The sequence below is a fragment of the Rana temporaria genome, chromosome 7 (assembly GCF_905171775.1).
Source record: "Rana temporaria chromosome 7, aRanTem1.1, whole genome shotgun sequence".
Lineage (NCBI taxonomy): Eukaryota > Metazoa > Chordata > Amphibia > Anura > Ranidae > Rana > Rana temporaria.
In genome coordinates this window covers 88,688,473-88,715,066 of record NC_053495.1, presented here as the reverse complement: position 1 = coordinate 88,715,066, position 26,594 = coordinate 88,688,473, and the positions used below count along the sequence as shown (strand labels likewise).

The window sequence follows — 26,594 nt, the reverse complement described above, 5'->3', positions numbered from 1 at the left end:
TCAATAATAGAAGCCAGCATTGTCAGTGCTGCGTGATAGATCTGTGGGTGCCATAAATATTTACTGTGATCCAGCAGCTCTATAACACAGCTCCGCAGCCCTAAGGCCCTTTTCACACGGTCGGGCTGTTCAGGTCCGCCTGTCAGTTTTGTCGGCAGACCTGAACGGCTGCTCCATACATTCTTATGGAGCGTCAGATGTCAGCGGAGACATGTCCACTGACATCCGACCCCATCCGATCCGCCAAAATCAGACTGATGGCAATACGTCCCTATCCGTCCATGGCGGATCAAATTGGGTAAGATCTAATGAAAACAGACATGCTGTCCGTATAATGTGAAAGATGATGTTACGCCGAGTAAATAGATACCTAACATGTCACACTTTAAAATTGCGCACACTCATGGAATGGCGCCAAACTTTGGTACTTAAAAATCTCTATAGGTGACGCTTTAACATTTTTTACAGGTTACTATTTTCGAGTTACAGAGGAGGTCTAGTGCTAGAATTGTTGCACACGCTCTAACGCACGCAAAGATTTTATTTTTATTTTACTTAAAAAAAAATGATTTTTACACTTTTATTTTACATTTTTTTTTTTGATCACTTTTATTCCTATTACAAGGAATGTAAACATCCCTTGTAATAGGAATCAGTGTGACAGGTCCTCTTTATGGAGAGATGTGGGGTCAATAAGACCCCACATCTCTCCCCCAGGCTTACAAGCCGGAAATCGGTGAAAAAAAAAAAAAATCACCGATCACAGCCGCGATTACTTCCGGGTACCGGGCGTGACGTCATCTCTATGCTTTCCAGGCAGCACCGACCGATTCGCTCTCTGGGCCCCTGATGGCACGGGAGAGCCCGGAGAAGCACCGGATGGCGGCGGGAGGGGGGGGATGTCCCCCCTCGCTGCCTATAAGAACGATCAAGCGGCGCCGCTTTGATTGTTCTTATCGTGCACAGAATCGGCGGCTGAAGACGGCGATATCTGAATGATGCCTGTAGTTGCAGGCATCATTCAGATATTACCGCACAAAGTCGAGGACGTCATATGACGTCCTCTGGTGGACAAGTGGTTAATGAAGATATAGTGGCAACACTATAAAGTGAGAAGTCCCTTCACACAGTACTTTAAAAAAAATTGGGAAGTGAAATTTAAGTGTGGGAGAACAAAAGGTTGAAGATGATCCTCAGTTAGGTTGAAGAAAATATAGAAATAGTAACAGGATCAACCATTAATAGCCAGGCAGATGTCAGATATGTAACAAATCTAAAGCAGCTGATCCTATTAAAAAAAAAAAAAAACACACCATCTGACAAAGACAGAGATCACTGCCTATTAAATCAAAACATCCTTGATACTTGAGCAGAAGTTAATCAGCCTAAACATTTCAGGGAACAATCCTATACTCTTTTAAAGCGGATGTGCCATGGGAACAAAATATTAAAAGTCAGCAGCTACAAATACTGCAGCTGCTGACTTTTAATATTAGGACACTTACCTGTCCTGGAGTCCAGCGCCGATCGCAGCAGAGCACGAGCGATCGCTCGTCACTCTGCTGCTCCCCCGCCATCCACGCTGAGGGAACCAGGAAGTGAAGCGCTGCGGCTTCACTGCCCGGTTCCCTACGGCGCATGCGCGAGTCGCGCTGCGCCCGCCGATTGGCTCACACGCTGTGTGCTGGGAGCCGAGTGTTCCCAGCACACAACGGGCGACAGACGGGATGTGACGGAATGCCCGTCTTTCGCCCGTATCGTGTGGCCGGAAGTGGGTGCAAATACCTGTCTTTAGACAGGTGTCTGCACCCCCCTCCCCCCTGAAAGGTGTCAAAAGTGACACCGGAGGGGGGGAGGGTTCCGATCAGCGGGACTCCACTTTAGGGTGGAGGACCGCTTTAAGCAAACACAGTTGATGAAGCATGGGTCCACCATATCCCAGAGTCAAAACAATTGAAGCATGCTGGCACTCCAAAGAAGGCTAAATCTGTCACTTTTGATGGAAATGGGACAGCAACATAATTTAGAAAGCAGAAAGAATTGTAATTGTGGATCACTGGAGCATACTATGGTAGCCTGAAGAATAAACGTCAAGAAACTTTGTCCAACATACTGCTCCAAGACACGCATCAGCAGTTGCTATGACTGCCATGCTTGCGGGTTTGAATAGCTTTAACACTTTCCCTACAAACCAGATATTGCTACCCTAGGTACTCGAAGAGTAATTTAATTCATAAATTAAAGAAAGCACATGGACCTAGCACAATTAGACCTTTTATTAATCACAATAAACCAACTTGACATGCACTCACATTTGAATGGAGATAAAAATCGCATGCAGTAGTAAAATCACAGCCTGCGACAGACCATGGGGCCAGCAGTAATGTGAACTTAAAGAAACAGTGATATCAACCAAGTATGAAGAAAGAGCACTGCCACGCCTGTCAGATCTTCCCCTCGAGCTGGTAATCACGGAGGGAGAATGCTGGGATCCCGTGCCTGTAAGTTTCTACACAGGAATCTTGTGCATTGGGGCTGAATTTCAGCTGTGATTGGCCCACCCGATTCCATGCGATGTTCACACGTCACACATTGGGTTAGGACGGCCTATTTAAACGGCGCCTTGCTGTACAAACGTGTGCAGGGCGCCGTTGGGTTACATGCCAAGTGAGTACTCGCATCATATGTGCTTTGTAGGTAAGACAAACTTATTCCTGTGCCATTTCTACAATCGCTCTCTTTGATCCTACTTTATCTAATTGCACTCTTCCTTGTTGTGCATTTTCTTTAGTTCCTTTCCGGACTAAGCAGCTGATTTCCTTCTGGCTTTATATACACTAACCATACTGTGATATATGACTTTGCCACACTGCCTCTGATCTTTATACAGATCTTATGCAGGTATGTGAATCTCTCTGTAGCAATTCTTTTTCAATGAACCATGTGTCTGCTCTGATACATTGTATTCAATTTGTTTACTATTTTATGTTTCTCTTTATGGTTGTCCCTTTCGGAGGCTGGGACACCTTTATAATTGTAGCCAATTGTTGTTATTTTTTTAACAGCTATTCTGTGAAATCCACATGGTTCTTCTATTGACCTAGCACTGCAGCCTAAATTACTCACCGATGTTCCTGGTTATTTAACTCTTCAAATCGCTATTTATGTGAGTAACATATGTCTTATTGTCTTAGAGCAACTATTGCCAATGGCCATTTATGTGTTAATTAACACTATGGCCACTATTTTTCAATAATTACTATAACGTTTAGCAATCCCTTTGGATCGGCTATTTTTGCTCTTTCTTTTTATCTCTATTTAATTTCTTTTGTCTCAAGCACATATTAACCCTTTTTTGACTGTCCTTTTGTGGCTAATGTAAAAAACTTTTCCTGCTAATCTGCAGGAATACGCACATGACCAGTTCAATCTCGGCGGGACTCTGTGTCTGTCACCAACTGTGGGCAACTCGTGGGTAAGAATTTGTTGTCTTTTAAGATTTGGAACCATTTTATGAGTATATGCCATCCCAGATTTATGCTACCCAATATTTTTGATTGTGTATAATATCTCACTGGTTAATTTTTTTGTATATACCTTTTCAGTTGTTTATTCTGACTGGATATCGCTCCCTCCCCTGAAGAAGCGGAAGTCCGCGAAACATGTAGGGTCCATGCGATTTCCTTTTCCAGTTGCATCTGTATTCCAACTGACTGATGCTCTCTGTTATGCACTGAATTAAATCAACAACTGGTTGTCCACTTCTTTTTAAACGAATTAATTGTATATTTTGTATTTCTATATATAAATAAATATTTTTTGTAATTTTGTAACAAAGAATTTGTGCTTTCTCATCACTATCATTTTGCAAAAACACGCACCGCAAATTATGCCTTTTTCTTTCTTTTTTGAAAAAACTTTATCTACCTATTTGGGATTAGGTGCCTTTTTCTTGGGTGAATCTATACATTTTGGACCATATCTATATAACAGGAATCTTGTGTCAATCCTTGTAGGTTGAAGAGCTGCAGTAGCTAAAGGCTAAAGCCTGGTACAGACTAGTACTACACAATTCTGGCAAAAATGAGAATCACAATTTTTTTGCTTAGAATAAAGATCACGATTCTCACAGTGCAACATCATCTTTCACATTATACAAAAAAAAGTTTTTCTTTAATTCAAGTGTATTTTTCCCCCAAAAAAATTGCGTTTGAAAGACTGCTGCGCAAATACAGTGTGACATAAAATATTTCAACAGCCGCCATTTTATTCTCTAGGGTCTCTGCTAATATATATATATATATATATATATATATATATATATATATATATATATATAAATAAATGTTTGGGGGTTCTAAGTAATTTTCTAGCAAACAATACAGATTTTTAATTTGTAAGCAACAAGTGTCAGAAAAAGGTTTAGTCTTTAAGTAGTTAAACTGGCTTCATGCTCTTCTGGGAAGCGAGGCAACACATGATCAATATCCTCCCAAATGCCTCAGCCATCCAGAGCCAACAATACTTAGTCCCTGCCCTCTGCACACACCCCCCCCCCCCCCCCATTTACCTCCCCTTTACCCTCTCCCCCCTTTCTATTTTGTTTGTTATCTTTCCTACTCTTGGTAATCTCTGTTTAGTTCTGTATTTCTTAACTGCTTGAATATAGGAAAATGGCCACGGGGTGGCAGCAGGTCCTACATCTAGGCTCATTGCTGGTTTCCCCTAGGTGGGCAGCAAGTTGTCACATCTGCTTGACTCTCGTTATATGTTTCCTCTGTTACTTCCTACATATGTATGTATGAATATTGATGAAACCTCTACACTGCTGTATGATATATTTATTGGATGCATTGGCCTGCTTTTGCCTGTTGTGGGTTTTAATAAATGTTATATTTGAAAAAAAAAACAACTGGCTTCATTTACAGACCGAAGTTCATTCCTTTCATCTAAATTGTTACAATTCTCTTTTTCTCCACATAAGCTGAAACTTGGCAGGCTGCCTGTTTTTTTTTTTTTTTTGACAACTGTCAGCAGTGAGCAGAGAAAACTCTGCACTGAATCTGGAAAGTGCTGTGTTAAGATCGCGAGCGGGGTAGAATCGCAATCTCGATTCTTTAACGATTTATCGTGCAGCTCTAGAACACGCTATTCAGGTTTTTTTCCGACAGCTCTGTCCGGCTGCAGTACACACAATGCCGCCAGACATTTAACCTGTGTGTACTAGGCTTAATGGGTAGTGTTAAGCTGGCCATCAATGGATCGAAATATGGCTGGTTCAGCAGGAACCAGTCTAAATGTATCCATGTGTGGCCACTGCGGTTGAACCTCGTACTCGTGAAAATGCTCCGGTTACCCAAAACTGATACTTTGCGGTGCAATTTGCATCCATATAAAATGAGTGTGCGAAAATCGCACTGCAAAGAATCGCATGCAATTTGAACATAAATGTCTGAATAGCATGCAGTTTCCTACACTACTCCTGTATGAACCCTGTCTGAAATCACGATGACAAGCCTGGGGAGTGGTGGGGAAACCAAATTTCATGCAATTCTTTACAGTGTGATTTGAACCCATTCATTTTGCATGAAATCACACCGCAAAGTATTGCTACTGGTGAGTACTTCAAACACATCAGTACTCGTACTCACCGATAAGAAAACGGCATTGTGCATCATATATATATATATATATATATATCTGTGTGTGTGTGTGTGTGTGTGTGTGTGTGTGTGTGTGTGTGTGTGTGTGTGTGTGTGTGTGTATATAAATAATCATTTTGGTAAAGAACGCATACTTTGTCTCTCTGATCTGAATAATTGGAGCACAAGTCATGACTTTAGTCACTGCCTATGTAATTTCTTTCAGCTCAAGTGATGTTTTGTTTCATTACCTGGAGGTGGAGCATATGGATATCCCATAGGCTGAGGTGCTGGAGCATATCCATTCATGGTAGGGGGTACATATGGGTAAGGTCCAGCTGGAGGTGCAGGTGCATATCCTCCTGGGGCAGGGGGATATCCACCAGGTCCATAAGCACCTGGAACAGCAGTAGGGGTGTATCCGTATCCAACATTAGGTGGTTGGGGTGCTCTGGAAGCTGGAATAAAATAAAAAGATAGTTAAGACAGAAAATTGAGCTTAAAGGGGTTGTAAAGGTAAAAAAAATTCCCCCAAATAGCTTCCTTTACCTTAGTGCAGTCCTCCTTCACTTGCCTCATCCTTCGATTTTGCTTTTAAATGTCCTTATTTCTTCTGAGAAATCCTCACACTCCTGCTCGCCCCCTCCCCCCTCAAGAGGCTTTCTCCACACCAGGGAGAAAGCCTTGCATTACTGTGTGTAGTTACAGACAGAAGAACAGGAGGTGAGCATTTCTCAGAAGAAATAAGGACATTTAAAAGCAAAAATCGAAGGATGAGGTAAGTGAAGAAGGACTGCACTAAGGTAAAGGAAGCTATTTAGGGATTTATTTTTTTACCTTTACAACCCCTTTAACAATCAATAACAACCAACCAGATTGTTGTTTTTTTTACTTAGAATAGTAAACACAATGAAAACCAGATCAACATGATATGGAATACATATTACACATTGCAATAAGAACATAATAAAACATACCATTGGTTGCAAATTTAAACATTTGCTGCCCAAACTCAATTGCGCCTCCACTGTTAAAGGTAAGTTTAAAGGATGCCTGTGCTTCCCATCCACCTGTAATGATAGCATAAAGTTGGCATGAATAATGGAACTTCGTTGGATGTCCATAGACAAAAATCATCAAAAACACAATACAACCCGATCCCACTGCTGAAGCTGGTTGGAAGGAAAGGTAGAGATTTGGGCCCAGATTCTCAAAGGGCTAACAACGGCGCAACGCCATTTGCGCCGTCGTAAGTCCTAATCTGGGCCATCGTATCTATGTGACTGATTCTTAGAATCAGTTACGCATAGATATCCCTTAGATCTGACAGGCGTAAGGCTCTTACGCTGTCAGATCTTAAATGCAGTTTTTTTTCCCGCCGCTAGGTGTCGCCTCGTCGTTTTCCCAGTCGTCTATGCAAATTAGCCATTTACGCGAACGACGCAGTGAATTTACGACGTTTCCGTAAGTGTAAACTTGCCCCTGCTATATGAGGGGCAAGTTTACGAAGGTCCGTCGTATGCCATGTTAAGTATGGCGTCGGGTCAGCGTCGCCCTTTTTCCGTCGTTTACGTTGTTTTCCTAAGTCGTCCGCGAATACGACTTTACGTCAATGAAGCTCACGTCGGCGTCATTGACGTTTTCCGTCGTGAGCTGGAGCATGCGCACTGGGCTATTTTTCCGCCCGGCACATGCGCAGTTCGATCGGCGCGGGGGCGCGCTTAATTTAAATACAAGCCGCCCCCTTTGAATTACGCCGGGCCATTTACACTACGCCGTCGCAAATTACGGAGCAAGTGCTTGGAGAATACGGCACTTGCTCCAGTAATTTGCTTTGAGTTGGATCTCAGTGTTTCAAAATTGACTTTTAATATTTCTGCTCGTCTTGATGAAAATGTCTAAAACCTGGGACGTTTTATTGCATTTCACGAGTCATAGTTCCCAGAGTGGGGTGCCAAGTGTTAAAATGTGTGCTGGAACCCAGCACCCAGTACTGCCTCCTGTTGGGTGGAGTGATCTCTTGCCTGACAGGGATAATATAGTTCTGGTGAAGAAGTAAAGAGGAAACACCACTAACCCCTATTCGGGTAAGTAATCACTGAACATCAATGCTGTGAGTTATTATTGTACCACCGACCCTAAAGAATGGGGGTGCTATGAGCTGAATGCCACTTTCCAAAACCCTTGCATGGTCAAATCTAGGACAGTGTTTTGTTTCTATACAGGCTGGTGTGAGAGGGAGGGAGACACAGTGAAAGTCAACAGGCCAGCAGAGTGGCCCAGAGGGTGGAGAATCCGGATTTTATCTGAACTGGCGATTTTTTTATTTTTTTAAACAAACAAAGGCCCAGATTCAGTAAGCAATTGCGCCTGCGTAACCATAGTTACGCAGCGCAATTGCTGACTTGCGCCGGCGTAACGAGTTCTCCTGATTCAGAGAACTCGTTACGCCGACTGCAGCCTAAAATCTGCGTGGAATAAGGCTCTTATGCCACGCAGATTTTAGGCTGCATTCTTGCGTTGACCGCTAGGGGGCGCTCCCATTGTGGTCAGCGTATAGTATGCAAATTGCATATTTACGCCGATTCACAATGTTGCGCGGGCCCTGCGTACGCAAGTTACGGAGTTTCCATTCGGCGTCTTTAGCGTAAGGCTGCCCCTTCTAATAGTAGGGGCAGCCAATGCTAAAGTATACCCTCCGTTCCCGCGTCCTGAAATTAGAATTTCACGCCGTTTGCGTAAGTGATACGTGAATGGCGCTGGACGCCATTCACGTTCACTTTGAAGCAAATAACGTCCTTGCGACATCATTTGCCGCAATGCACGTCGGGAAAGTTTCCCGACGGCGCATGCGCTTTACGATCGGCGCGGGAACGCGCCTAATTCAAATGATTACCGCCCCGGCGGGATCATTTACATTGCGCGCGCTTACGCCGGGCAATTTTGCTGGCGCGCCCTCGCAATTTACGGAGCTACTGCTCCGTGAATCGAGGGCAGCGCAAAATATTTGCAGGGGCGCAGGGCAAAATCGTTGCCCTGCGCCTCCGCAAATAGAGCGCAGATCTCTTTGAATCCGGGCCAAAGTGATCAAGATGCAGCCCTCAACTCAAATAAGGTTTAGGTAGTTTGAAGGCTTATTAAAAGGATAAGTGACCCGAGACAGCCACTCCCACCCCCTTCAGTAAGTGCGGGGGGCAGAGCAGAGAGCTGGTGACTGAGTCACCAGCTCTCTGCTCACAGAGCTCTGAGAATCGAGTGATCAGCGGTTTTTGATCGCTCGGTTCCCAGTCTTACAGCCTGGAGACCAATGCTGCATCCACCTAGGTAAGCATGACATCTGTGTTTGTTAAAATGAAAACAAACATTAATACTTTATAGTTAGATTATACATTATTTGCCGAAACCTGAAAAGATCTTTAAGCGAAACTTCACTCTTTCAATTTACATGGCTTTTTTTTAATTTTGTATTCTGCTACCATTAGTAAAATAGATAAGTAAACTTTTTTTTACATTTCTTTAGTTACTTCCTGACCTAGGCAAATCATGCCATTCATCCCAGACAACAGCCTCCTGTCTGCATGCCTGAGCTGGGGCAGATGGATTCCAGGAAGTAAATGCTACGAAAAAAAGGAAAAAAGAACCAACTCACATATGATAGCATGTAGTTGCCATCATCCCATAGTACTACAAATATATCGAAAATACCTCATGAAGTGGGATTGTATAGGCAACGAATAAAATTTTCAAAAATATATATGAAAAAATAACAATTTATTACAAAAATAGTTACATGACGTAAATGCTACATGACACATCTGTCCTTATTCAAGATGACCACGGCCAGAAATGCTGGGGGGGTTCAAAGTGATTTCTCAACAAGATAAAGCATGGAGACATAGATGGATGGGGGAGTTTGCTTTGAATATCAAAAACGAATTAAAATAGCATTTTTGGTTTATGGTGCTCAGATGCAGTGTAGTTCCACTTTAAAGTGGAAATCCAGGCTAGACCTAACCTAGCTTAAAACTGCTTCCACTCCCCTTCTAACACATAGGCTTACCTATTCTCAGAGCGCTCCAAGCCAGTCATGTGATCTCCCCAGAGGTCAGCTTTAGCAGGGGTCGTCAACCCCTGGTCCACGGCCCACTACCGGGCCGTGGCACTTCTGCAGCCGGGCCGCGGGCGGCCGGCAAGAGAGATGCTGGGCTGCCGGTGTCCTGCCGAGAATTTTCCCCCGGCGCATACTGCCTGCAGAACACCAGCATGAGAGCGATGTGTGGATGGAAAAAGCGAGCGGGCAAGCAGAGATGATATCTCTATCCGCCCCCCCGCATCACCGATCTTCCGCCCTCAAATCCAGTGCTCTGTCTGTGTTGGAGATGCGGCGGGGAGCAGAGAGATTACATCATCTCATACTGCCCGCATCACCTCTCTCCTGCAGCTCCTCGCTGTGTGAAACTTAGATTCCTTGTTCAGCCAGGGAGCAGATTGCCCCTGAACATGGGAGGGGAGACACACCTATGCTATGCTTTATTGATCTGGTGACAGGCAACGTGGCTAGTGGCAATCCACATCTGGTGACAGGCAACGTGGCAGGTGGCAATCCACATCTGGTGACAGGCAACGTGGCAGGTGGCAATCCACATCTGGTGACAGGCAACGTGGCAGGTGGCAATCCACATCTGGTGACAGGCAACGTGGCAGGTGGCAATCCACATCTGGTGACAGGCAACGTGGCAGGTGGCAATCCACATCTCGTGACAGGTGATGTGGCAAGTGACAATCCCCATCTGGTGACAGGCAACGTGGCAGGTGACAATCCACATCTTGTGGCATGGCAAGTGGCATTCCACATCTGGTGACAGGCAACGTGGCAAGTGGCATTCCACATCTGGTAACAGGCAAGTGGCATTCCACATCTGGTGACAGGCAACATGGCAAGTGACAATCCACATCTTGTGGCAGTAAGCGTAGCAGGTCATGTGGCAAGTGACATTCCGCATCTGGTGACAGGCAACATGGCAAGTGACAATCCACATCTTGTGGCAGTAAACGTAGCAGGTCATGTGGCAAGTGACATTCCGCATCTGGTGACAGGCAGCGTGGCAAGTGACTATCCACATCTGGTGAGTTGAACTATTTAATTTATTACTGTAATGTAATAATAGAAAAAATTTGCTTCAATCACCCTGACACCATAACAAGCATGGTGCCGGGATGATTGAAGCGCCAACACCAGCCATTGCCCTGGAAAAATCGTGACCCCCCCCTGGCACAATTTTCTTCCACGCAGCCTGTCCCCAGTGCCAAAAAGGTTGGGGACCACTGAGCTTCAGGGAAGAAGAGAGAATGCCGACAACAGACGGAATGCCTGGGTGGTGATGTCACCCATAGGCTTACTATGGGACATCTTTCATCAGCTGTCCTTTCCCTTGAAGCTGGTGACCATACCAGAAACACCCTGAAAATAGGCAAGTATATGCATTTTCCTCTTATAGGGTAGTTAGTGGGGGTGTTAGAAGGAGTGTGGGGGGGAGGGCAGTGTTAAAGCTTGGTTAATTCTAGCCTGGAATTCCAGTTTAAATATCTTTTATATATAGTCTTTCCAGTGTACCCCCTTAACAATGTCCTAACTATCCCCAATTAAACTTACTGTCCCAGCTATTTTTCTTCTTTCATTTTTAAAACCTTGTTTACATGGGCTTAGAGTAGCACGAAGGGGTGCGTTTTGCTTGCACATCCTTGTGCAGACAGTCCCATTCACGTCAATTGGAATGCAGCGACTGCACAGACACATCCGTCTCTCTCAATTTGCCATCTGTGTGGGTGTGTTTCCTAAACTCACACTGTCAGGTTCAGGAAACCGCACTGATGTCAAATGTGGAGCAGCGACTGTGTCTGTGCAGCCACTGTGCCCCAATTGACATGAATAGGACTGCCTGCATGAACATCCATAGAACACCTGTGCATCCCATGTAGGTACAACACTAATGCCGCGTACACACGACCATTTTTAATGTCCTAGAAAAAAAGTTTTTTTTCAACGCTATTCTTGTCAAGCCTGCCTTGCCTACACACGATCGTGAAAAAAAAATGCTCGAGCAAAGCGCGGTGACGTACAACGGCACAATAAAGGGGAAGTTCCATGCAGATGGCGCCACCCTTGGGGCGGCTTTTGCGGATTTCGTGTTAGTAAAAGTTTGGTGAGAGACGATTCGCGCTGTTCAGTCTGTTACAGCGTGACGAATGTGCTATCTTCAATACGAACGCTAGTTTTACCAGAACGAGCGTTCCTGTGTCATAACTTGCTTCTGAGCATGCACGTTTTTTTCATGTCGTTAAAGCCTACACACGACCGTTTTTCACGTCATGAAAAATGCTCTGGAGCCCACACGCGATCGTTTTTAACGACAAATAAAAGAAATGTAATTTTTCACGTCATGAAAAACGGTCGTGTGTACGCGGCATAACTCTAATGCCCCGTACACACCATCACTTTATGTGATGAAAAAAAACGACGTTTTTAAAAACATCACTTTAATTGACCGTGTGTGGGGGAAAACGTTGTTTTATGTCTTGTAAAAAACGACCAAAAAAAATTGAAGCATGCTTCAATTTTATGTGTCGTTTTTCAAAACGTCATTTTTTACTTCACAGAAATTGACCGTGTGTAGCAAAAAACGTCGTTTTAAAAGACGTTTTTACACCCGCGCATGCCCAGAAGCGAGCTTCAATGGAAAAAGTGGTGAGAACGTAACCTCGCTTTGCTAGAACATTGTGAGAAAAACGATGGTGTGTAGGCAACTTCGTCTTTGAAAATTGAAGTTTCAAAAACGTCGTTTTTTACTTCACAGAAAATGTCGTTTTTTTTCATCACATAAAGTGATGGTGTGTACGGGGCATAACCCTCAGGCATAACACTTTCCTTTGCACAAGTAAACCTGTGTAAACAAAGCCTTAAAATATATTTTCATCTTACTTGAATACATTTTTTTAGTGTACATGTATTTGATTTGCTTGTATTTTTGTAGTGTAAGCTTTAAAAAAAACACATTTACAAATTTTAAAAAAAATCCTACTTTTTTTTTTTTTTATGCGAGAAACTTTTCTACACTTTTTACTAGAAAGAAAGTCTTGCTTTAGTATCATGAGTAAAAGCTGAAACATGAAAAAAGCTTTGCAGCTTAGCTAGATGATGACAGCAGATATCTTCTAGTACACTACAAGATTTGTCAGCTTATGCCACTTACGTACCAGCGGGTTCTGCACTTATTGTTCCTTTGATGTAGTTTGCAGAGAAAACAGGCTGTTCAATGGAGCATCCCTTCACCAAGTAGAAAGGCATCATAAATGACATCATTGGATCCTTTCCTTTGCTCACAAAGATTACCTGAAAAAGGGTTAGAAAGGGTTATAAAGTGTGGAAGATACATTCCAGTAAGACCCCTTTCACGCTGGAGCGGTTTGCAGGCGCTCTTGCGCTAAAAATAGCGCCTGCAAACCGACCCTAAACAGCCGCTGCTGTGTCTCCAGTGTTACAGCCCAAGGGCTTTTACACTGGAGCGGTGCGCTAGCAGGACGGTAAGAAATGTCCTGCTAACCGCATCTTTGGAGCAGTGTGTATACCGCTCCAGCCCATTGAAATCAATGGGACACCATGGCTATACCGCCGGCAATGTGCCTGCAGAGGCGCTTTGCAGCAGTTTTTAACCCTTTCTCGGCCGCTAGCAGGTGGTAAAAACCCCTCCTGCTAGCAGCCGAATAGCACCGCAAAATTGGGGGTAAAGCGCCTCTAAAAATAGTATCACTTTACCGCCGACACTCCCACGTGAAAGAGGCCTTACTAAAAATAATACATAATAATGGATGAGAAAAATAAGGCCTGGTTCACACATGCGTGTCCCAGAATGTGCAAAACAAAAAAAGCATGTCGAGCTTGCGGTGCAATTAATGGCACACCAAACAAGGAAACAAGAACTTTGTGTCACACGGCAAAACTCACAATAAAAAAAAATCGCTCCATGAGCTACTTTGCCTCATTTGTCGGGTGTAGGATAGCCCATTCAAATGAACTGGCTGAACCATGTTGTTGTGCGAAAAAGCATCCGTTCGAGCAACGTGTAAGATATGAATGGAGCCAAATAGGGGAAGAGCACTTTCTTATGCCTCTAAGGCCCCATACTCACGATCAAACATGTCTGCTGAAACTGATCCGCGGACCATTTTCAGCAGACATGTTTGGCCGTGTGTAGGCCCGAGCGGACCATTTTGGGACGGATCGGACAGGTTTCCAGCGGTTCGACGCATGCGTGGAAGCATTTTAAAGGCAGGCCGCCCACGTCGCCGCGTCATTGTCGCGGCGACACCGCGGACACGCCCCGCGTATTGTTTACGCGCGGACCTCTGTTTGATGATGTGTACAGCCATCGAACAGAAGTCCCCGGGCAGACATGTCCGATGAAAACGGTCCGCGGACCGGTTTCATCGGACATGTCTGCTCGTGAGTACTCGGCCTCATAATTAAAGTGGTTGTAACATGCATATCCCTCCATAGTGTGTACTTGTCCAAACCCAGTGTTCGGGTAACCAATCACACAGTGTTCTTTCTATCTGTTGCTTTATTCCTCCGCTTTCTGAAATGACTCACTTTACACAAGTGCTGTCTGAAGGGGGGGAGGGGGTGCCGCCCATTCCCTCCTGGATGAGTCATTGTTGTGCTCTGAGTAAGTTTGGTAGGCCGGCCACTCCTGGGAAGGTCCACCACTGTTCCAAGTTTTCTCCATTTATGGATAATGCCTCTCACCGTGGTTCACTGGAGTCCCAAAGCCTTAGAAATGGCTTTGTAACCCTTTCCAGACTGATACATGTCAATCATCTGTTTTTGAATGCATTTAGACCGCGGCATGATGTGCTGCTTTTTTTTTAGATCTTTTAGCCTTGTTTCACACTGACAGCGGAATTAGGGTTGCCACCCCATCCCTTTAAACCCGAACACATATGAATTACACAGGTTCTGAGGCTAATTTAATGCAGATAAGGCCCCAAGTGAGTTTAATTACCACCTTAACCACTTGAGACCCGCGCTATTGACAAAAGACGTCAACAGCGCGGCTCTCAGGTGCCAAGTGGACGTCTTTGGACGTCTTTTAAAGTGCATTACCCGCGCGCGCCTCTGTGGGGCGCGCAGCGGGTAAACATTGTCCCGGCGCATCGCTGGGAAGCCGATGCGTGTACCTGGCGGCCGCGATGTCCGCCGGGTACACGCGATGTAAACACAGAGCTCCATGTGCTGTCAGAGGAGAGGAGACCGATCTGTGTCCCTTGTACATAGGGACACAGCATCGGTCACCTCCCCCAGTCAGTCCCCCTCCACACACAGTTAGAACACACCCAGGATACACATTTAACCCCTTCCTCACCCCCTAGTGTTAACCCCTTCCCTGCCAGTCACATTTATACAGTAATTAGTGCATTTTTATAGCACTGATCGCTGTATAAATGTGAATGGTCCCAAATTTGTGTCAAAAGTGTCCGATACGTCCGTCGCAATATCGCAGTCCCAGAAAAAAAAAAAAAAATCGCAGATCGCCGCCATTACTAGTAAAAAAAAAAATAATAAAAAAAAAAATCATAATTCTGTCCCCTATTTTGTAGGCGCTATAACTTTTGCGCAAACCAGTCGCTTATTGCGATTTTTTTTTTTTTACAAAAATACGTTGAAAAATACTGGGGCGTTTTTCATGCAGTACAGCGCTAAAAATAGCGCTGCTATACCGCATGAAAAATCATGCCCTGCAGTGTTCAATGTGAAAGCCTGAAGACTTTCACATTGAAGCGGTGCGCTAGCAGGAGCGCACCAAAACTCCTGCTAGCCGCATCTTTACCGTGGTATAGGAGCGGTGTGTTCACCGCTCCTATACCGCGCCTTCCCATTGAAATCAATGGGAAAGCGCGGTAATACCGCGGTATTAACCCTTTTTCGGCCGCTAGCGGGGGTTAAAACCTCACCGCTAGCGCCCGAATAACGCGGTAAATACGAAGGTATAGCCGCGCTACAAATAGCGCGGCTATACCGTCACCGCGGCTCCACGCTGCAATGTGAAAGCAGCCTAATTGAGAATTTTTTTTTTTTTTTTAAATTGGGATATTTATTATAGCAACAAGTAAAAAAAAAATATATTTTTTTTTTAAATTGTCGCTTTTTTTGTTTATAGCGCAAAAAATAAAAACCGCAGAGGTGATCAAATACCACCAAAATAAAGCTCTATTTGTGGGGAAAAATGGACGTCAATTTTGTTTGGAAGCCACATCGCACGACCGCGCAATTGTCAGTTAAAGCGACGCAGTGCCGGAAGCTGAAATTTCGCCTGGGCACGAAGGGGGTTTATGTGCCCAGAGGGCAAGTGGTTAATCAGCCACAGAACCTGTGTAATTCATATGTGTTTGGGTTTAAAGGGATGAGGTGGTAACTCTAAGCGGAATTGAAATCATGGGGCGTTCAGCTGAACTCGCACGATTTCATACCCGAACGTCAGTCTGACTTCGGGGTGCGACCTCAGAGACATCTGTGTGGGTTCCTGCACAGATGTCTATTGAAATAACACGAAGTCGCCAAAAGTAGCACAGAAACTACATTTGGGAATCGGTGCACCGTACACACGATCAAATTTTCCACAGACAAAGCGTCTGACTTTTGTCCGAAGGGGTTGTGCTTGAATACAAAACGGGCCATAATTGTCCGCCAACAAACATGAACGTAGTGACGTACTTCATGTTTTTTCATCTCTTTAGCGCCACCCTTTGGGCACCTTCTGCTAATGTTGTGTTTGGTGAGCATTGCTTCCAAGCATGTGTGTTTGTACTTTGGACTTTTGTCTGACGGACTTGTGTACACACGATCGGAAAATCCGACAACAGCTCGATGTTCGCGGAAAACTTTAAAGCCCGTCATCCAACATTTGTTCGCAGAAAATCCAACAATTGTCCGACGGAGCGTACAAATGGTTGGATTTTCTGCCAACTGGCTGCCAACACACAATTCCCGTCGGAAAATCTGATGGTGTGTACGAGGCTTTAATCAACAATTACAGTACTTTTGTAGCCTGGGACAAGTAAGGTGAGTATTCTGATGAATATATGACACTGACTGAGTTTTACTTTTTTTAGGACTTACCCTAAATGGGGTGAGATACAGTAACCCCTTTTTTGTGCCTTTAAATGCGTCCATCTTGTAAGCCATGTCACTGAATGTGAGTTCCACATCTTTGCACATTTTAAGAATACTAAGGGAGAAAAAATAAATGTAATTAGCAGGTCTGTCAAGACAAAAAACAAGTTATCTTGTATCAAATCTGTACCAAGAGAAACACTGTGGATGCAATTGCTGAAAATGCTATCTGTGTGGCTGCCATGGAATAACCACACAGATCACAAATGTAAGAACTTCTGATCTTAAAATTTCCTGCAGTTCACCGGCATTACTGATTCACACGGCAGCCAGGTAACTAGCATTTTCAGGATAAGCAATGACAGCCTCTATACTTCCTCAGTGCACGTTTCATCTAAAAGAGATCTGTGCTGAGAAAAATACTGAGGCTGCCCTTGCTGACGTCACACTGAAATGTCCTGCTTATAAGAGAGGTGTGGAAGAACATTTTTTGGGGCATACTCTATTGCGTCACAAGGGTGCACTTACTGTGGTCTCCTGCGATCCGGATTCAGCTAATAGCTGTGTTATTACCTACGATCAGCAGACACAGCAGAGCTGTGCCAAGTTTGTGAAGGACCCTGACAACATTGTCAGGATCCACCCATTTGTTTGATTGACAGCTAGGTCCACCTTTCAGAGCACTGCTGAGATCCAGAGTCAGCCACACCTATGCTTGCCCCAGCCTGTGCTCTGCAGAGACAGAATGGGGTGCAATGACAGATGGTCTATTCTCTGCTGTGAGCTGAGCAATCATGTGATCTGTCAGTTCTCAGTCTCAGAGCTGACATGGCATATGTTTGTTGTTTTATACCAACCTCTCTCTATATTCTCTTTTACTCCATCATATCATGTTCAGTGACAATGACATGCAACACAGGAAGCCCGATCAGCTGCTTTCTCATGTGATGACAGGTCATGTGACATGCACAGGACTTCTACCAATTGGGAATGTGGGACAGCAATGCAGACCAGTTATGATGGCAGACACTGTACAATTACAGGCTGATTCCCTTTATAAAGACTGGGGGACCCCAGGACAGTACAGCCTGGGTGGGACTTGTAGTTCCCCAAGAGCTAATAGTCCACGTCTTATCAAAGATCATCTCTACTCATCATCCACCCAATGACAGGAGTTCCTGTACAAGGCTGCTCAGAGGGTGGGGGGACATCATTCCGGGGAGGGGGTTTATAGTCCTAGAACAGCTGTCATAGACATACATGATTTTCCCACATCCCAGCCCCAGCACTGACCTCTCTCCATTGTTAACAATGACTCCCCCATTCTGAGAGTGGTTCTTGTTTAGAGCCATGTCGTATTTGGCCCGTCAGTCGTGGAACACAAAACCAGGAAGTTATGCAGACCGATGACCCGACATTACTGACGTCACCTCCTTGTGTAACCGATGAGTCAGCTGACCGGGATTAATGAACTCTATAGGCGTGCATTCTCCGTAACGACCACTAGATGGCGACATTGTATGGGGAATCTTCTAGCGACAGCTACCTGTCTACAAGTGATATCCTAATGTAAGGTTCTCTCACGTCGTCATAGGCGTGCGCAGCCTATTGCATTAGGGTGTGCACCCAAAAGCTCAAGCACACATATGTGTATGTGTGTATACATATATATATATATAGTCAAAAGTATCGGGACACCTGCCTTTACACACACACACACATGACCTTTAACCACTTAAGCCCCGGACCAAAATGCAGCTAAAGGCCCAGGCCAGGTTTTGCGATTCGGCACTGCGACGCTTTAACAGACAATTGCGCGGTCGTGCGACGTGGCTCCCAAACAAAATTGGCGTCCTTTTTTTCCCACAAATAGAGCTTTCTTTTGGTGGTATTTGATCACCTCTGCGGTTTTTATTTTTTGCGATATAAACAAAAATAGAGCGACAGTTTTGAAAAAAATGCAATATTTTTTACTTTTTTGCTATAATAAATATCCCCCAAAAATATATAAAAAAAACTTTTTTTTCCTCAGTTTAGGCCAATACGTATTCTTCTACATATTTTTGGTAACAAAAATCACAATAAGCATTTATCGGTTGGTTAGTTTTATTGCATTTTTATTAATTTTTTTTTTTTTACTACTAATGGCGGCGATCAGCGATTTTTTTCGTGACTGCGACATTATTGCGTACTCTTCGGACAATTTTGACACATTTTTGGGACCAGCAAAAAATGCATTTAAATTGCATTGTTTATTGTGAAAATGACAATTGCAGTTTGGGAGTTAACCACAGGGGGCGCTGAAGGAGTTATGTTTCACCTAGTGTGTGTTTACAACTGTAGGGGGGTGTGGCTGTAGGTCTGACGTCATCGATTGTGTCTCCCTATAAAAGGGATGACACGATCGATGCAGCCGCCACAGTGAAGCACGGGGAAGCCTTGTTTACATACGGCTCTCCCCGTTCTTCAGCTCCGGGGAGCGATCGCGAGGGGGTGGCTAGAAACGAATAGCCGCCCCCTCATCCCGGATCGCTGCCAGACGATTTCCGACCGCCGCATGTACCGGGGGGGGGGGACCCCCAACCCGCGGAAAGGCAGGAATGTACATGTACGCCCATCTGCCTGTACGTGCCATTCTGTGGACGTATATGTACATGCGGCGGTCGTTAAGTGGTTAATGGCACCCCAGTCTTAGTCCGGAGGGTTGAATATTGAGTTGGCCCACCCTTTGCAGCTATAACAGCTTTAACTCTTCTGGGAAGGCTGTCCACAAGGTTTAGGAGTGTCTATGGGAATGTTTGACCATTCTTCCAGAAGCGCATTTGTGATGTCAGGCACTGATGTTGGACGAGAAGACCTGGCTCACAGTCTCCGCTCTAATTCATCCCAAAGGTGTTCTATCAGGTTGAGGTCAGGACTCTGTGCAGGTCAGTCAAGTTCCTTCACCCCAAACTCACTCATCCATGTCTTTATGGACCTTGCTTTGTGCACTGGTTCAAATATTGTGGTGTGTAGTTGTTTTCCAGGGGTTGGCCCCTTAGTTCCAGTGAAGGGAACTCTTAAGGTGTCAGCATATCAAGACATTTTGGACAATTTTATGCACCTTACTTTGTGGGAACAGTTTGGGGGACGGCACCTTCCTGTTTCAACATGACTGCTCACCAGCAGGGCTGGACTGGGACAAAAATTTGGCCCTGGACTTCATCCAGACCGGCCCACTTTAATTCAATAAAATGCTGCCCCCCCCACCCCCGAAAAATCACGCCCACCAAAAGGCCCCTACATCCTTTATTGTATATCATGAGAGGGTGAGAGCGAGGGGAATGAGAGAGAGAGGGAGGGTTGAGAGAAAGGGGGTGAGAGGGGGTGGGTGAGAGAGGGGGGTGAGTGTAAGAAAAAGAGAGTGAGTGTAAAAGAGAGGGGGTGAGTGTAGGACCCCTTTTTACACTGAGGCGTTTTTTAGGCACTTTTGGGCTAAAAATAGCGCCTGTAAAGCGACTGAAAAACGCTTCCGCTGCAGTCCCAATGTGAAAGCCTGCGTGCTTTCACACTGGGGTGCTGCCAGGGCGTTAGAAAAAGTCCTCCAAGCAGCAGCTCTGTTTTATAAAAAAGGCCCACTGAGCCATCGGTCCACCGGGAAACTCCCTGTAGTCCCTATGGCCAGTCCATCCCTGCTCACCTGTGCACAAAGCAAGGCCCATAAAGACATGGACTTAGCAGGGGTGGTAGAAAATGAACTTCAAGTGCAATAATTCACATTATAACCGCGACTAAAACATATACAATTAAGTGTAACAATCTAAAAAAAATTAATTCCAAAGTGATAGAATGATGTGAATCTCCCAACTAAAGTTGTTGCACTTGAAGGTAATTTGTAATGCAATTATCTGTAGAGGGGTTTCCACCATCCCTGCTAAGGCAGCACTGGTGGGCACTGATAGGCAGCACTGATGGGCACTTATAGGCTGCATTGATTGGCAGCACTGATTGGCAGCGTTGATGGACACTAATTGGTAGCACTGATGTGCACTGATAGGTGGCACTGACGGGCACTGATATGCATCACTGATGGGCTCTGATTTGTTGCACTGATAGGCTCTGATTTGCAGCACTGATGGGCACTGATAGGCAGCACTGATGGGCACTGACTGGCAGCACTGATAGGCAGCACTGATGGGCTCTCATGTGCAGCACTGATGGGCTCTGATGGGCTATGATATGCAGCACTGATGGGCACTGATTGGCAGCACTGATGGGCAGAACTTATGGGCACTGATATGCAGCACTGATAGGCAGCATTGGTTTGCACTGACAACATTGGTTGGCACTGATTTACAGCATTGGTTGGCACTGATACTCAGCATTGATTGGCACTGATAGGCAGCACTGACTGGCACTGGTTGGCACTGATAGGCAGCACTGGTTGGTACTGATAAGCAGCACTGGCAGTGATAGGCTGCATTGGTTGGCACTGAAAAGCAGCACTGGCACTGATAGGCAGCATTGGTTGGTACTGATAGGCAGCACTGGTTGGCACTGATAGGCAGCACTGGTTGACACTGATAGGCAGAACTGGTTGGAATTGATAAGCAGCACTGGCACAGATAGGCAGCATTGGTTGGCATGGATAGGCAGCATTGGTTGGCATGGATAGACAGCATTGGTTGGCACGGATAGGCAGCATTGGTTGGCAGTGCACTGATTGGCAGCATGTTGGCACTGGTTGGCACTGATAGGCAGAATTGGTTGGCACTGATAAGCAACACTGGCACGGATAGGCAGTACTGGTTGGCACTGATTGGCAGCATTGGTTGGCACTGATAGGCAGCACTGGTTGGCACTGATAAGCAGCACTGGCATGGATAGGCAGCATTGGTTGGTACGGATAGGCAGCATTGGTTGGCATGGATAGGCAGCATTGGTTGGCACTAGTTGGCACTGATAAGCAACACTGGCACTGATTGGCAGCATTGATTGGCACTGATAGGCAGCATTGGTTGGCACTGATTGGCAGCATTGGTTGGCACTGATAGGGGAGAGGGGGAGTTTCACAGGCAGCAGATCGTGAGAATTACCAGAGCTGTCAGATAATGACACTACATGCAGGGAGAGAGACCAGCTGTTAAAAGTCAATGGTGATTTCGGGGGTGGGCGGGACTGAACAGTTATTAAACACCAGCCAATGGGATGGGTCTGGGTCTTGGTCCCGCCCACCCCCGACATCGCGGCTGAGTTGTGATGACTTACAACTCAGCCGCGATGTCGGGGGTGGGCGCCATCAACACCAGCCAATGATTGAGCGGGCTTCATAGAGCGGGCGGAGCCACGTAAATGTAGCGGCCCGCCCAAACCCATCCCATTGGCTGGTGTTTGATGGCCGTTCAGTCCCGCCCACCCCCGAAATCACCATTGACTTTTGACAGCTGGTGTCTCTCCCTGCATGTAGTGTCATTATCTGACAGCTTCATACACTGAACAGCTCTGGTAATCTCACGATCTGCTGCCTGTGAAACTCCCCCTCTCCCCTATCAGTGCCAACCAATGCTGCCAATCAGTGCCAACCTTACCCCCTTTATAACCATTGCATTTCTGTGCTACTTTAATTCGCATTCGAAACAATCAAGAGATGGTGTTGCGCTCCAATAGCATAGAATGGTGTAAGTGGTAAAATGTGTAAATAATCAAAATAAAATAATTGATAAATGAATGTGCAAATATGCAAATAGACTGACTGCAGTGGTGTACTAAGTGGGGGGTGGGGGCCGCCCCGGGTGCCACACACTGGGGGGTGTCAGCCCCCCCCCGCGACTGAAGCAGCGGGCGGGCTTAAGCAGTGGGGCATTTTAGCAATGCATGTAGCGGCTCAGGCTGGAGGATCCACAGCGCATGATGTGGCGTACTAAGTGTGGCCGGCGCTCCCCCCCCACTGAAGCAGAGACAGCGGGCGCCGGGCGGGCTTAAGCGGTGCCAACAGAACACATGCGGCGATGGAGAGAACAGCCTGTAGTGGCTTTGCAAGGAGGGGGGGGGGTGGGGGGGTCGTTCGAGGCACCCGAGTGACAAAAGCTGTGGGGTCCAGAGGTGCAGGGTGCTGTGTAATGTAAAGGGGTCCAGAAGTGTAGGCTTCTGTGTAATGTAAAGGGGTCCAGAAGTGTAGGGTGCTGTGTAATGTAAAGGGGTCCAGAGGTGTATAGTGCTGTGTAATGTAAAGGGGTCCAGAGGTGTATGGTGCTGTGTAATGTAAAGGGGTCCAGAGTGCTGTGTAATGTAAAGGGGTCCAGAGGCGTAGGGTTCTGTGTAATGTAAAGGGGTCCAGAAGTGTAGGGTGCTGTGTAATGTAAAGGGGTCCAGAAGTGTAGGGTACTGTGTAATGTAAATGGGTCCAGAGGTGTATGGTCCTGTGTAATGTAAAGGGGTCCAGAGTGCTGTGCAATGTAAAGGGGTCCAGAAGTGTAGGTGCTGTGTAATGTAAAGGGGTCCAGAGGTGCAGAGTGCTGTGTAATGTAAAGGGGTCCAGAAGTGTAGGGTGCTGTGTAATGTAAACCGGTCCAGAGGTGCAGAGTGCTGTGTAATGTAAAGGGGTCCAGAGATGTATGTTGCTGTGTAATGTAAAGGGGTCCAGAGGTGTATGGTGCTGTGTAATGTAAAGGGGTCCAGAGGTGTAGGGTGCTGTAACGGAATGACCCATGACAAACAGAGACTTTGGAAGGATGAGGGGTACTCCTGTACCGGCGTCACCAAGGAGTCTTATGTCTAGGGTCACCTTATGTCCGATAGGGCCATAGGGTGACTGAGAAATTATATCCTAAATTACAGGACAGGGGACATTACTGATAGCTCATATTTCAAAGTGTTGGTTTATTCTATGACTCATCTCTCTGTGTAGACTGTTGACATGTTAAATGAGGCTGGCTCTTGAAAGGCCTTTCATTGTGTGATAACACTGTTTAAAGCCTATTGATGCTCAGGTGTGAATACCTTTACTGTCGGAGACAGACCATCTGTCTAAAGATGTGGATTGAGGGGAATTCATTGTGTGATGGTGTTTTGTTTGAATTCTGTTAATGAAGGGATGTGACTTCTCAGGTGCAGTGATTAGGTCTTGATAATTATAGACCGGCGCCGAAATGTCTGGAATGTTTAGCAATTAGCCATCTGAAGGTGTATTGAAGCCCCCCCAGTGTGTGGGTGGAGAGTTTGATTGTTCCTGTGATCACTGAAACATGCCTTGAAAACTGTATATAAACTTGAGAGCTAACCATTAAAAGTGTTCATACATTTTCTGGGGAATGGATATGGATCGTGCCTGCTGGTTTGTCTGTGTGTCGGATAAGCTGTCATGGGTTGATGGAAGGTCGTAAACGGTGGTGACCATTACAAGTGGTGGCACAGCAGTGGGATGTTTCCATCGTCAGAAGGATGGCTACAAGGACACAGGACAATGGAGACGCTGTATGAACGGCTGAAGCTCTCTTTCCTTAAGGACTTACTGGAGAGCCGGGGCAGATCGGCCTGCAATCGTAAGAGAAGGGACATTATTGCAGAGCTTGTCTAAATGGATAGAGCTGAAAGGCCCAGCGTAACAGAAAGGCCCAGCATAAAAGACAGGACACCCGAGGAAGAATTTTTTGATCGGGCTGTTAAACGTGGACTGGCACAGTATGGACCTAATCCTCCACTGGAGATCATAGCCCGGGTTATAGCAGCTGTGGATGCCACTTGGCTACAGCAAAGAGGTGCTGCAGCAGCAGAAGTCACAGCAGCACCAACTGAAGAGAGAGGAGAGGTACAGATGCCAGTCACCATGGAAGTGGAGTTCCAGGGAGCCGCGGGCAGTTGGCCCCTCTCTCCAACAACAAGCTGTGGTGGTAAAGCTTGTACTCCCAGCTGAATCACTGGCGGCAGGGCAGGATGCTACTGGCTGCTGCACACAACTGCAGCTTGAGCTGACATCGGGGATGGGACTGTGGTCTCCCCTCACAGCAACACAGCAGAAGAGCTGGCAACAGAGCAGAGTGCCACAAGCCTCTGCTTTCAACTAGCAGGAGAGGGAGTTCCTGTGGGAGTGGATGGTACTGTGGTCTCCACTCAAAGCAACCCAGCGGTGGAGCTAGGGTGACCACATTTCCAAACTGCCATTCAGGGACACCCCCCCCCCCAAAAAAAAAATATGTTTTTTTACATATTTCTTTGCCAGTTTTGGGGGCAGGGGCGTATCATGAAATCAGCGGGCCCGTGACAGAGGGCTGGGTGACAGGGGACTGGGTGACAGAGGGCTGGGTGACAGAGGGCTGGGTGACAGAGGGCTGGGTGACAGGGTGACAGGGGACTGGGTGACAGAGGGTTGGGTGACAGAGGGCTGGGTGACAGGGTCACAGGGTGACAGGGGACTGGGTGACAGGGGACTGGGTGACAGAGAGCTGGGTGACAGAGGGCTGGGTGACAGAGGGCTGGGTGACAGAGAGCTGGGTGACAGAGGGCTGGGTGACAGGGGACAGGGTGACAGGGGACTGGGTGACAGGGGACTGGGTGACAGAGGACTGGGTGACAGAGGACTGGGTGACAGAGGACTGGGTGACAGGGTGACAGAGGACTGGGTGACAGAGGACTGGGTGACAGAGGGCTGGGTGAGGGGACAGGGTGACAGAGGGCGGGGTGACAGAGGACTGGGTGACAGAGGACTGGGTGACAGAGGACTGGGTGACATGGGACAGGGTGACAGAGGGCTGGGTGACGGAGGGCTGGGTGACAGAGAGCTGGGTGACGGAGAGCTGGGTGACGGAGGGCTGGGTGACGGAGGGCTGGGTGACAGAGGGCTGGGTGACAGAGGGCTGGGTGACAGAGGGCTGGGTGACAGGGGACACGATGACAGAGGGCGGGGTGACAGAGGACTGGGTGACAGAGGACAGGGTGACGGAGGACAGGGTGACGGAGGGCTGGGTGACGGAGGGCTGGGTGACGGAGGGCTGGTTGACGGAGGGCTGGGTGACGGAGGGCTGGGTGACGGAGGGCTGGGTGACAGGTTGACGGAGGGCTGGGTGATGGAGGGCTGGGTGACGGAGGGCTGGGTGACGGAGGGCTGGGTGACGGAGGGCTGGGTGACGGAGAGCTGGGTGACGGAGAGCTGGGTGACGGAGAGCTGGGTGACGGACGGCTGGGTGACGGAGAGCTGGGTGACGGAGAGCTGGGTGACGGAGAGCTGGGTGACGGAGGGCTGGGTGACGGAGGGCTGGGTAGAGAGAGATTATACAGTCCAGATTACAATTTGCAGGGGCCGCAAAGGTGACAGAGAAAGGGGGGTGCACCATGCAACCCCCTCTCACTGTCACCTCTGCTGCCCCTGCAAATTGTAATCTGGATTGTATAATCTCTCCCCCCCATTGCATGGTCAACCCCCCCTCCCCCTGCACCTACCTTTTCTGTCCCTGCTCCAAGGATGGCCGGCGTGGCGCAGCGGAAGTCGGGACTCGCGGGAGGTCGGGACTCGGGACGGACGGCGAATCGAGTCCAGCTGAGAAACCGAGGCCTGGAGGGGAGGGGGAGGAGGTCTTGGTCTGTGCCGCGGTAGGAGACGGTGAGTGACTCACTGTCTCTCTGCCTGTTACGCTGCTGCTCTCTCTGCAGCAAGAACCGCGGCTGGCCGCTGGAGGAGGAGGAGGTGGGGGTGGAGTCGGAGCCGCAGAGAGAGCGGGACACGGTGACGTCACTGGTTGCTACACGCCAAGCGGGGCGTCCCTAGCAACCAGTGATTTAGAATCATTTAATTACAGCGGCAGCAGCGGCAG

At 46.9% G+C, this 26,594-nt stretch overlaps 1 protein-coding gene and 1 long non-coding RNA gene across 3 annotated transcripts in view; one reads left to right on the top strand and one right to left on the bottom strand.

Annotated features, from left to right (window-relative positions):
- The window catches only part of WBP2NL (WBP2 N-terminal like), a 34,016-nt gene extending 15,763 nt beyond the window's left edge, over positions 1 to 18,253 (bottom strand). The window contains exons 1-5 of one of the 2 annotated variants that reach the window (XM_040359624.1): positions 18,103 to 18,253; positions 16,816 to 16,924; positions 12,897 to 13,032; positions 6,620 to 6,712; positions 5,894 to 6,100 (exon numbers count right to left, since the gene is read on the bottom strand). In XM_040359624.1, the coding sequence (XP_040215558.1) occupies positions 5,894 to 6,100; positions 6,620 to 6,712; positions 12,897 to 13,032; positions 16,816 to 16,924; positions 18,103 to 18,161 (604 nt within the window). In that variant the 5' untranslated portion in view covers positions 18,162 to 18,253. Of the gene's footprint in view, positions 1 to 5,893; positions 6,101 to 6,619; positions 6,713 to 12,896; positions 13,033 to 16,815; positions 16,925 to 17,337; positions 17,434 to 18,102 lie in introns of those variants that run through there. The other variant, XM_040359625.1, reaches the window with a different exon arrangement.
- LOC120945467 lies at positions 2,622 to 4,144 on the top strand. Its single transcript, XR_005750588.1, has 5 exons — positions 2,622 to 2,697; positions 2,792 to 2,901; positions 3,066 to 3,166; positions 3,407 to 3,475; positions 3,606 to 4,144. It is a non-coding gene; the product is annotated as an uncharacterized LOC120945467 (long non-coding RNA).
- Positions 18,254 to 26,594: the final 8,341 nt, after the last annotated feature.